Source organism: Dendrobium catenatum, unplaced genomic scaffold (assembly GCF_001605985.2).
Source record: "Dendrobium catenatum unplaced genomic scaffold, ASM160598v2 original_scaffold_266825, whole genome shotgun sequence".
Taxonomy (NCBI): domain Eukaryota; kingdom Viridiplantae; phylum Streptophyta; class Magnoliopsida; order Asparagales; family Orchidaceae; genus Dendrobium; species Dendrobium catenatum.
The window spans coordinates 155425-166517 of record NW_021585223.1 but is presented as its reverse complement, the minus strand read 5'-3'; the positions used below and the strand labels follow the sequence as shown (position 1 = coordinate 166517).

General features: G+C 35.1%; 1 protein-coding gene across 3 annotated transcripts in view; it reads right to left on the bottom strand.

Annotated features, from left to right (window-relative positions):
• Positions 1–11093, bottom strand: part of LOC110105829 — a 103677-nt gene that overhangs the window by 54028 nt on the left and 38556 nt on the right. For all 3 annotated transcript variants that reach the window (XR_003699924.1, XM_020835478.2, XM_020835480.2), the window contains exon 6: positions 6506–6668. Coding sequence is in view for 2 of the 3 variants with exons in the window: in XM_020835478.2 (XP_020691137.1) it covers positions 6506–6668 (163 nt within the window). In the remaining variant the exon portion in view is untranslated. The remainder of the gene's footprint in view (positions 1–6505; positions 6669–11093) is intronic.

Below are 11093 nucleotides of genomic sequence, written 5' to 3'. Positions count from 1 at the left end.
TACCTCTTTTCTCCTATATATATATATATATATGTGTGTGTGTGTGTGTGTGTGTGTGTGTGTGTGTGGTGCTTTGAGGCATTTAGAGGTTGTTGTTTGCTGTGCAAAGTTCTCTAAAACCTGAGGATTTCTTCTTGGGAAAGCTTGCAAGCTTGTTTCATTTCTCTCTTCCTCTCTACGATTTAGTCTTGGGCTTCTTATCTCTTTCTTCTCTCCACAAGTTCCACTCCACTTGTTACTTTCTTCTTAAGCTATTGGAGGTGTTGGTTGGCCGGTTTGGTAGCATTTACCGGAGGAGTTTTGATGGACGTTGGCCCAAGTAGCTGTGGTGGATCCTTGGTTTGCATGCCCTTAAGCACATATTTTATATAGCCTACAATTTCATTGAATGTGAGATGACTGCTAGTCGGTTGTTCTGAGGGTAGCTGTTTTTATTTTTAAGTTAGTTTTCATTTGTTTGGCTTTCGTTTGTTTTGAAGTTTGTATGATGTTGGCATTCTAAGTTTTGAATCGAGAAAAGTTCTACTAGTCCTGGTGTTCTCCCCTTGTGATTTTTTTCTTTTTAGTTGTCTGCATCATCAAGGCCATCGCCTTCGCCACAGCCACCACCGTTGTAGCCATTGTTGGAGATCACTTGAAAGTAGCGCATCAACACCACCTCTAAAAATTTTTTAGTATTAATCTAATCTTTATGTTGATGAAAAATATTTATGGAAGAGGAAGATAACTGAAATAAATGAAAAAGTATTTTTTTAAGATATTGGATTCCACAAGATGAGGTAGGGAAGAGACTAATTTGTTATGATGATGACTCAAAAAACAATCCCCTCAGTGATGATAATGCATATGATTTCTTAGTTGTCAACTATTTTAGCTTTCTTTAAGAATTAAATGTAAATGAGTAGGGAACTAGAAAGACTGAATTTGGAGTTAAACATGATGTTGTATGATACTTTTATGCAATTCATATATTTAATATTATTTTGCTCTTGTAATATTTGGATTTCAATTCTATTCCCCTAATATGTCATTTGTCACTTTACGTCTTATGTAATTTTTTGTTTCATATGTATGTTAATTTGTTACTTAATTCAATAGAAATTTAATATGTCATCCTTTAACATATTATTTGAGTATTATATAAGAAATCACTTTTAACCTTTATATTTTCACCATACGCATTTTTATTTTATTTTGAGACTTACTCCTTAAGACTTACGCCTAGCCTCACAAATTAAAACATCTCAATACCCAATTGCGCAATGCCATCTTTTGTAATAATACTGCTTTTTTTTAATTTATGTAAAATTTTGTTAAGAACAATTTCAGAAAATTTATAACACCATTTCTATTGACCAATAGCTCACTCACCATTATTCTCTTAAAATAATTTATCAGAGGATATTGGATATCCAAAACCTTAACAATGCCAGTCATAAAGACTAGAAAAAATATCAAAATCAGAATAAGAAGCACATGTGACTCTACAAAGCCATGCTAAAAGAAAAGTTTTTGACTAGGAATGGGTACCAGAATACTATACAAACAGATATAAGTACCACATAGAATAAGATAAGGATGCAAAAACTACACAAAATACAGCCTCAATCCACATCCACCTATCTATACACATGCATCTATCATAATAATAGAAGATAGTTGGGACAAGGCTCCTAATATGAGGTTCTTAGAGAGAGAGAGAGAGAGAGACTACACGAGAACTGTATCTCTATTCAGTTGAGTTATTCGTGCAGCATACACAAGCCTATTTAAACGAAAAGCAAGGGAACAAAACAGGTATAATAAAATGTAAAAAATCTCATAAATGAAAAGATATTTCAATATTTGTCGTGCAGTAGGAGGAATTCATATTATAATAAGGGAACTGAGTACAACATCCTGATCAATAAAAAAATAAACAATAGTTCACTAATTATAAAGAAATATTATTAAAATAATATGATAATCCTAACAATCTACTCAAACCGGAGCATACATATCAATTAGCTCTAACTTCTTTTATAGTTTAAAAAACTAAAATTGACCTAAAGTCATGATAAATATATCAACTAGTTGATCTAAATAGCAAATATCATGAGTAAAGATTTTCTTTGATAGCATCATATCCTTTAACTAAGTGACAGTCAACTACAAGGGGTTTGGATCTTTCATAGAGCATGGGATTATTTGCAATGCTGATGGAAGCATGATTGTCACAATTAAGACCAAGGGCTAACCAATTACGAACCAAATTCCTCTAGCCGGGTCTTAACCAAGATCACTTCACGTGTAGAATATGTTCTAGCTCTATATTTTGTCTCAAAGCTTGACATGACACTAAAGCTTGTTTCGTACTATTCCATGTGACTAATTTACATCCCATAAATATGTAAGCATATGCGAATGAGGTGTTGCTGCAGAAGAAGGTTGCCATGTGTGCACCTGTAGAGGTGGATATACAAATTTATTTATATTTCTAAAGGAAGAGGAAGAAGTCCAGGGGGTAGTTAAGAAGAAGGCGGAGAACAATGTGGCAACTACACATGAAAGAAAAGATCTAATAAAGTATATATACATTTGATAATCATATCATAACATGTTAACCTTCCTAAGAATAAGAGTATCCTATAAGCTACACTGGATGGCCTAAGGAGAGTTTGTTATTAGTTTGAAACAATGCACATAGTGTACAAAACCAAATATTATATAATGCAAAAAGGTGATTTCCCTTGACAGAGAATGGAGTTGGCATGACCAAAAATAATATGAGATATATGATCCATAAGGTAGAATGCAGTCCCAATTGCATGAACTCATAATTATCAAGGCTCATTGATATGTAATATTAAGGTCCGAGCAATGTCAAGCAAATAATGATATTTACATTCAAAAAAAAATATTTGATAAGAGTAATAAGGATATTAAGTATTATGAAGGATCTTATTGTCAGCATAAATGAGCTAGATTGAGACCACGTAGACTCCAGAGCATTATTAATATAAAGGGTTTAATCATAGCATAATAAAATGAATTTTTATTTCCTAAAAAAGAACTTACAAGGGTGTTGAGCCAACATAATGATCCGGTGAAGACATCTAGAGAGCAATCAACAAGGTCACGAGCATAGATGAGATGAATTAGAGCACACAATGATGGCCTAGCAAGTGGCTTACATTATTGAGTCATGAAACTAATTTACCACACCAAGAAGGAAATGGAGCTTGCGCACAGGTCAAACTTAGGTAACATCCAGGGTCCACTGGTGATCCAAACTCGCAAATGAACTATGGAAATCATAGTATGAAAGTATTCAGAGTTGCTCGTTGACCCGCTTCAAGAACCGAATGGCGATTTCAAAGTAATTATAAAAGAGCAACATGGTAGAAAGTGATGCGGACATTGGTACGAAGATTTGGCGCATCTATCACAAGAGGCGTCGTAAATCGACGGCTATTATTTAAATCTTCGTTTATGAGTTTTTTTTTTCTGAATTTTAGTTCTTATTTGATGTATTTCCTGTTTTACCCCTAGGTTAGTTTATGTGAGTGTTGTGGCCCAAGGGCAATTTTGTATTTTTAGTTTTCTTGTGTTGTGGCCTATATATAGGGCCTTAAGCTATTGTAATAGGGATGGATTATTGATCTTAAAATTTGTGTTCAACAATTGTGATTTCTATGGGAGGAATCAGAGTTTTCACCAGCCGTAGAATGGGTCCGGGCTCGTGAATTGAAGTCCCTTAGAGAAGGGCAAAGCATCACCCGTTAGTCTTCAGAAGAGTCCAAGGCTCGCGGTTTTTATCCTGTATCTTTCGTTTTTATCTCTTCTTTGTTTTGTTTCGTTCCTTCTTATTGTTCATAGCCATCATCATCATCCTTACCTACATCCACCATCGTCGTCTCCTTTTCCACCATAAGCCGCCGGCCTCCTCACCAGAAGAGTCTACCAACCGCCGGCCATGGCTCCCTAGCCGTCAGCTTCACCCATCCCTCTTTCTTCTTGAGTTTCCTAATTTGGGGCAAATGACATTTGGACTTAATTTGAAATTCAAATTTTATTTCCTAATTAGTTTGCCTATTTTAGGAAAGTATTTAATTTAAATCAATTTGAATTTGAAATTCAAATTGAATTTATTTCATTACTTTCCTAACTCCTAAAATCAAATTTAGAAGCCCTCAATCACAACATTCAATGCTCCCCTTATTCATGCAAGCCGCCGGCCCCTTTATGCGCCCATTAGGAGTTATTTCCTAATTGCTTCATAACCTCTCTTTGAAAAGTTTCCATTTTTAAATCCTATTTGAATTTCAAATTCAAAAAGGATTTAATTATTTCTTTCCTTAATTCCCTAACATTAATCCAATTCCATTAATTCCTTCTTAATTTAAATTCATTTGAATTCTAAATTCAACTGAATTTTAAATTCAAATCTGAGAGCTTTAAATCACCTCATTAAACCCCTCTTTCCCTACATAAGCATTCGGCCCCCTTAATGATGGGATTAGGAATTCTTTCCTAAAACCATCACTTTTCTTTGGAAATATTTCCTCTTTCCTACCAGCCGTGATACTCAAAACTCAAGCCATTAATTACTTCCCTAAGCTGAGAGTGGAATAAGGGAATAAAATTCCCCAATTCTCTCTACATCCCACCCATCTCCCTTCCTCTGTTTATTACCTGCTGAAAATTTTCTCAGGTTTTGAATAAGAAAACCTGAAGAAAATCCTTGCTTGGAAACAATTCAGAACCTTATTATCCCTCTCCAAAACCGCAGCCACCTCCCTTGCTTCCAACGCCTCCCTTTCAGTCGTTCTCCACCACAACGTGAAACCATCTGTTACCCCTCCACACCTTGTTCTCCCAAGCACTGAAAATCTGAATCTCTCTCAGATTTTGAATAAAAATCTGAAGTCATATTTCAGATTTTTGAAAGGGTTTTGGAACTTCTTCCCCATCCCCTTCCCAGAATCCGAACTCTCTCAGGTTTTGGGAAACAAAAACTGAAATTGTTCTCAAAATTCGGAGGGGAGATTTGTCCCTAGCAAAGCCGTTTCCCGTTCTACATCAGAAAGTTTCACATGTATGGTGAGAAGACAGCTAATAAGAAGCCGTGGAAAGGTTGTAGATGAAAAATGAGTTGCATAACAGATCATGTGAGTGTAGAGATCATAACTGCAACCTATGCATGGCTAGGGAGGGGAGTAGGTAGCATGAGAAATAATAGATGAAAGATTACCGTTAAAGTGACGGGTGTGTGAATGTTGTTTGCGCAAGGGATGGGAAAAGCCTGAATAAGGAAGCAAAGTAGGTTGTGTGCAACTATAGGTTAAGCAAAAAAAGAGGAGTTTGTTACAACAGCAAAAACTAGCTAGATTGGACAAAGAAATGACAGAGGGGTTGTTTGCAATTTAAAGTTGGAAATATTAGTGTATTTATAGCTGATCATTTAAAAGGAGGGTTGCGTATGGCTTAGTGGGAGAAGATTATTATTGAGCAAAAAATAAGCAAAATTCAATAAATTGAATGCTCTAATACCATGTTAGAAAAAGAGAATAAATATAATCTTCTCTATATTAATTTGTGTTCCTTCTATGCATAAATAATCCTATTTACAAGTAAAATGACAGAGAAAAAAATTATGCAAGGACAAAATATCTCATAATAATGAGAAACCACTTCCATCCGTCCTGTTCTATAAATCAATAATCTACAATTATAGTCTTTCCAGGGTAATATATTGTGTCAAATATACGGTTTCATAAGTTCTAACGTGGAAAATGATTAACAAACCCCATTCAGTACACTCAGCAGGCTAGTTCTTTCTACAATTCATTTATTCACTAAAGATGTATGATGAAGGTCAGTACAGTATTTCTAATGGGCCCAGAATCTCCCTCGATGTCTAAGAAAGAACTTCAGTAACACTCCTAAACACTAACAACTGTTTTGCCGAGCGTTCTTAATTGGCCTCCTCTGCTTCCTTCAAAAAAAAGGTTTTCTCAATCTTCTTATGCTGAACATTGCACAGAGAATTCTTTCCAAGGTTTGGCACTAAGAATTTTTCTGTTTATACCGTAGACATCATTATTTTATCTTAATGTAACTCCCTGCATGCAATAATAATAATTGACAGCAATTAAAACATAAATAAATGCTACATGTGTTCTTGTTAGTGAAAATACATCATGTCTTCATACAGCTAAGCTGCATGTATATATGGACCTTGTTCTATACTGTAACTCCCAGCATGCATGAGGCTTATACAAGTTGGTCTAAGGAAAAGTTAACACTAATATATGTAAACTTCCCTACTTCAGGAGAGCCACTAATTCGGACCATTGAACTCAATCCAACTCACAATAGGGGGTACATAAATCTGCAACAAGCCTTAGCCTCATTTAAAAAAAATAATAATAACAATAATAATACATAAACTAAAACTAATAAAATAATTGCATAATGGAATAGCTATATTTGATATATGAAAACGAAATACGGAAGGGAGTACCTCAAAGTACAGTGTGGAATCTGTCAATGTCAGATTCCCAGGCCATGCTATGTTATCCTCCCATTTTAAAACAGGTCGCTGCCGACTATGGCCTATGCACAGAAGTTGCTCCGCAGGCAACAGATAATTAGAAGTTTGACGAGATTTCCTCCCTTGATGTACCCTGTATGAAGTAAACAAATCTAAGCTATAATGCCACTTGAACAATGCCAACCTTGCAACACAATATTAAGATTCACAGAAAAGTTAAAAGCCTATAAAAAGGGTACTGCATCTTTTGGTTGAATGATAGACAAGTGAGCCCTACTTGCAAAAATATAAAAATTCTTCTCATTCGGCTGAGAGCAGAAATCAGCCTAAAAAACATCTTATGAAAAACCAATTTTAAGAAAGCGAGAAAGCACAAACACATAATTCTCAAGCAGGCATTAAAACCAAAATGAAAGAGCACAGTGAGGATTCATAACAAATTAAAAAGATAAAAGAGTGATGGAGCGTGCACGCGCAACAGAATCTTAGCAGTTGACCGAAGATTGAGCATGGAAAGGAGAAAGAAAAATAGCTTGATTCCAGTATTTGATATGACTTGCACCAGATAGATTTCAGGGCATTTATCTATAACCTAAATTTTGGTGACATTTGGCAGTATTTGATTTGCACAAAAAAAAAAAACATTTCATTTGAAGATGAGGAAATCCTAGGACATTGAAGAACAGCCAAAAGATGAAGATAAGCAACATAACACATAACTGGTTGTCCCTTCGGTGGTTATGTGAATATTCCACTGGAAGTAAATTTAATGGTAGAGTACGCATTTTTTGTGTGACTTGTAATACAGGAAGACCCCTATTTTGATGTTATGAAAATCAATTGATTGATATCATTTTTGTTCTCCATCTAGTACAATTCATCTCTAGGAGAGTCCTTCATAGCTTGATTCCCTCACTTTCAAATAACAGCCAACAAAAAGAACTTTAATCCAACCATGGGGGTGAGATCTTTTTTTCTTTTTTAAATCAGATCATTTGGGTGCAACTTACTGCAACTGTCTAAACAGAGAAAAATCAAACAAACATGGTTGAAATATCTGAATTTAAATTGGGGTAGAAGAAATGACTTTGGTGAACAATGTGGCTTTCCGAAGGAAAATAAAGGCTGCTACTGAAAAATAAGGACCGAAGCTCATAAAAAAGATTGGCAGGGGAAATACACAAATAAATCTGGTAAGAAAAAAACTGAAGAGATAAAGAGAAGGTGTTAAAGAGATAGATGAAATAATTGCACATATGCAGAGAGGCGAAGAGATGAATAGGAAGGAAGCGAAATAGAAGGCCACAAATAGGATTTCAATTCATCTTCAACTCTAATCTAACTACAAGATATTTGACAGTTTAATTAAAAAAAAAAAACCTTCTTAAAAATTATTGAACTAAAAAAAAAAATTAATGATCCAAACCAGTCATAAATGATTAAAAACAAAAAAAAACTTACTAAACATGTACTAACACAAATGACTCTGTTAAAACGAGGATTTGAGAGGGAAAAGCTTGAAATTATTCATTACAATCTTCCCTATTTATAGATCTATACAAGATATCCTAATGAGGAAATAAAAAATTGCAGATTTACTACATAAATAATACATAAAAATCTTTCCTAAATTCGTTCCTTCATTATGGCGTGATCCATGAGAGTATCCCACGGATTGATCCTTGTGTCCGTCGGATCCTTTGCACTGGGAACGGCTGGATTTCAACTCCCCCTCAAGCTGGGAAATATGGATCTATCATTCCCAGCTTGTCAATCATTCTGAGAAAGGCAGAACTGTCCAATCCTTTAGTAAGGATATCTGCAAGTTGATCCTTTGATGATACATGGTCGACACTTACTAGACTACTGTCTAGTTTTTCTTTAATAAAATGTCTGTCCACTTCTATATGCTTGGTCCTATCATGTTGGACTGGATTGTGGGCTATGCTGATTTGTTGTCACAATGTAGCTTCATGGGGTCATCCCACTTAACCTTTAGGTCTTCTAGGATTATTTTAATACAAAGTAGCTCACATATTCCCAAGGTCATAGCTCAATATTCTGCTTCTACAATAGATCTTGCCACCACATTCTGTTTCTTCCTTCTCCATGTAACTAAGTTACCTCCAAGCAATGTGCAATACCCAGAGGTAGATCTTCTATCAACCGGTGATCCTGCGTAGTCAGCATCCTTATATACTTCTAAGGTTATTCCTTGATCTCTCTTAAAGAGAATTCCTTTTTCTGGTCTTCCTTTTAGGTAGTTCAATATCCTGTCTACCGCTTACATGTGAATTCCTGCTCTTTGGGATATTCATAGAGATAAACGGACTGACGCCATAGCATTACAGCAAATGCTATATCTGGTCTAGTGTGGGAGAGGTAGATCAATTTCCCTACAAGTCTCTGATAGGTCCCTTTATCTACATCTGGATCTTCTTTAGGTTTCCCCAGTTTAAGATTAGGTTCTACTGGTGTTGAGTTAGTTTACCTATTTCTTTTAGAAGATCTTTGATGTATTTCTGTTGTGAAATGAAGATTCCTTTGCTGGAGTGAGCTACTTCAATTACGAGGAAGTATTTTAGTCTATCAAGTTCTTTGATGCAAACTCCTTAGTAAGATTTTTCCTTAAACTGGCTTTCTCCTCTTCATTATCTCCAGTCAAAATAATGTCATCAACATACACTAATAAATTGTGACTCCCCCTGAGTCTGAATGTTTGAAGAATAATGTATAATCCCCTTGACTCTGTCAATACCCATTTAGGAGCATGAATTTAGAGAATCTTCCGAACCAGGCCCTTGGTGATTGTTTGAGCCCATATAGAGCTTTTTTCAGTTTGCACACCTTGTTACCTTCAGATTTTTCTTTAAACCCTGGTGGTATTTCCATAAATATCTCTTCTTCTAAATCCCCATGTAGGAATGCATTTTTCACATCCAATTGTTCCAGATGCCAGTTGTATTTTGCTTCTAGTGAGAGTAGTATTCGGACAGTATTCATTTTGGCTACAGGCGCAAACGTTTATTGGTAGTCAATGTCATATGTTTGAGTGAACCCTTTTGCCACCAGTCTTGTCTTATATCTCTCTAGTGTGCCATCAGCTTTATATTTCACTGAGAACACCCATTTGCAGCCGAACTATTTTTCCCTATCGGTAGAATGATGATCTCCCATGTTTTGTTCTTCTTCAGGGCCTGCATTTCATCCTTCATGGCATTTTTCCAATTTTTATCAGATAAGGCCTCAGAAATATCTTTAGGAATATGGATATCTTCTAATATAACAAGAAAATTTTTGTGTGACGATGAGAAGTTGTTGAAGGATATAGAGTTATTTATAGGGTATAAGAAAGGAGGTGAGCTTACCTTATTTCCAGGAGATGGTTTAGATTCTTGGATCTGCTTTGGAGCACAGCTTGAACTTGTATGTCTGGAGTAAACTTTTCCAAATCTAATAATAGCTTTGTCATTTATTTCCCTATCTTGGGTTTCAGGTGGATTCTTTTGAGGTGGTGGAGGAATGTCAAGATGTGCTAGTTCATTTTCCTCATCTTCCTCAAGTCCAATCTCCCCCTGAAGATGAGTTTTTGAGAAATAGGAATTTTTCTCATCAAAGGTAACATCAATAGAGATAAAGGTTTTTCTTGTGGGTGGATGATAACACTTATAACATTTTTGGGTAGCTGAATAGCCAACAAAGATGCATTTGAGTGCTATTGGATCTAATTTTCTTTGCTCATGGCTGTGAATATGAACATAGGCAGTACATCCAAAGATTTTGGGTGCCAGATTATGATGGGTTCAAAACTCTGGGTAAAAAGAGGACAAGGTCTCCATTGGAGTTTTAAGGCCTGAAGCTGATGAAGGTAATCGGTTTATGAGATAAGCTGCAGTTAAAAGCAAGATTTTAAAAGGCGAAATTGGGAATCGAGGCGTTTTTTCTAAATGAGACGAGGCGAGGCGTAAGCCTCGAGGAGTAAGCCTCAGAACGATTAAAATAAATTAATTTAAAATTATAAATAATGACAAAAAATAACTGAAGCTGATGAAGGTAATCGGTTTATGAGATAAGCTGCAGTTAAAAGCAAGATTTTAAAAGGCGAAATTGGGAATCGAGGCGTTTTTTCTAAATGAGACGAGGCGAGGCGTAAGCCTCGAGGAGTAAGCCTCAGAACGATTAAAATAAATTAATTTAAAATTATAAATAATGACAAAAAATAACAAAATATTATGTCAACTATGAATTTGAAGATTTATTTTAAGATAATATTACTGGAATACAAGATTTAAAATAAACTCACTTAAAAATAAAACATCCCCTTACGATCAAGACTCAAAGCAAGTTCATCATCACTTTGATTGTTTTTAGAAGAATCTTCATAATTAATGTCAAAGTCATCCTCAAACTCTTCTTCATCTATAACTTTTTTTTCTTTATCTCCTATATCAGTTAATATTTCATTAGCTCTAAAATGAAACAAGAGTAACATACAAAATAATTCATTATATTTAAGAATACCTTTGAATTTTTTTGAAGCTTCAATCTCACTTTGTTT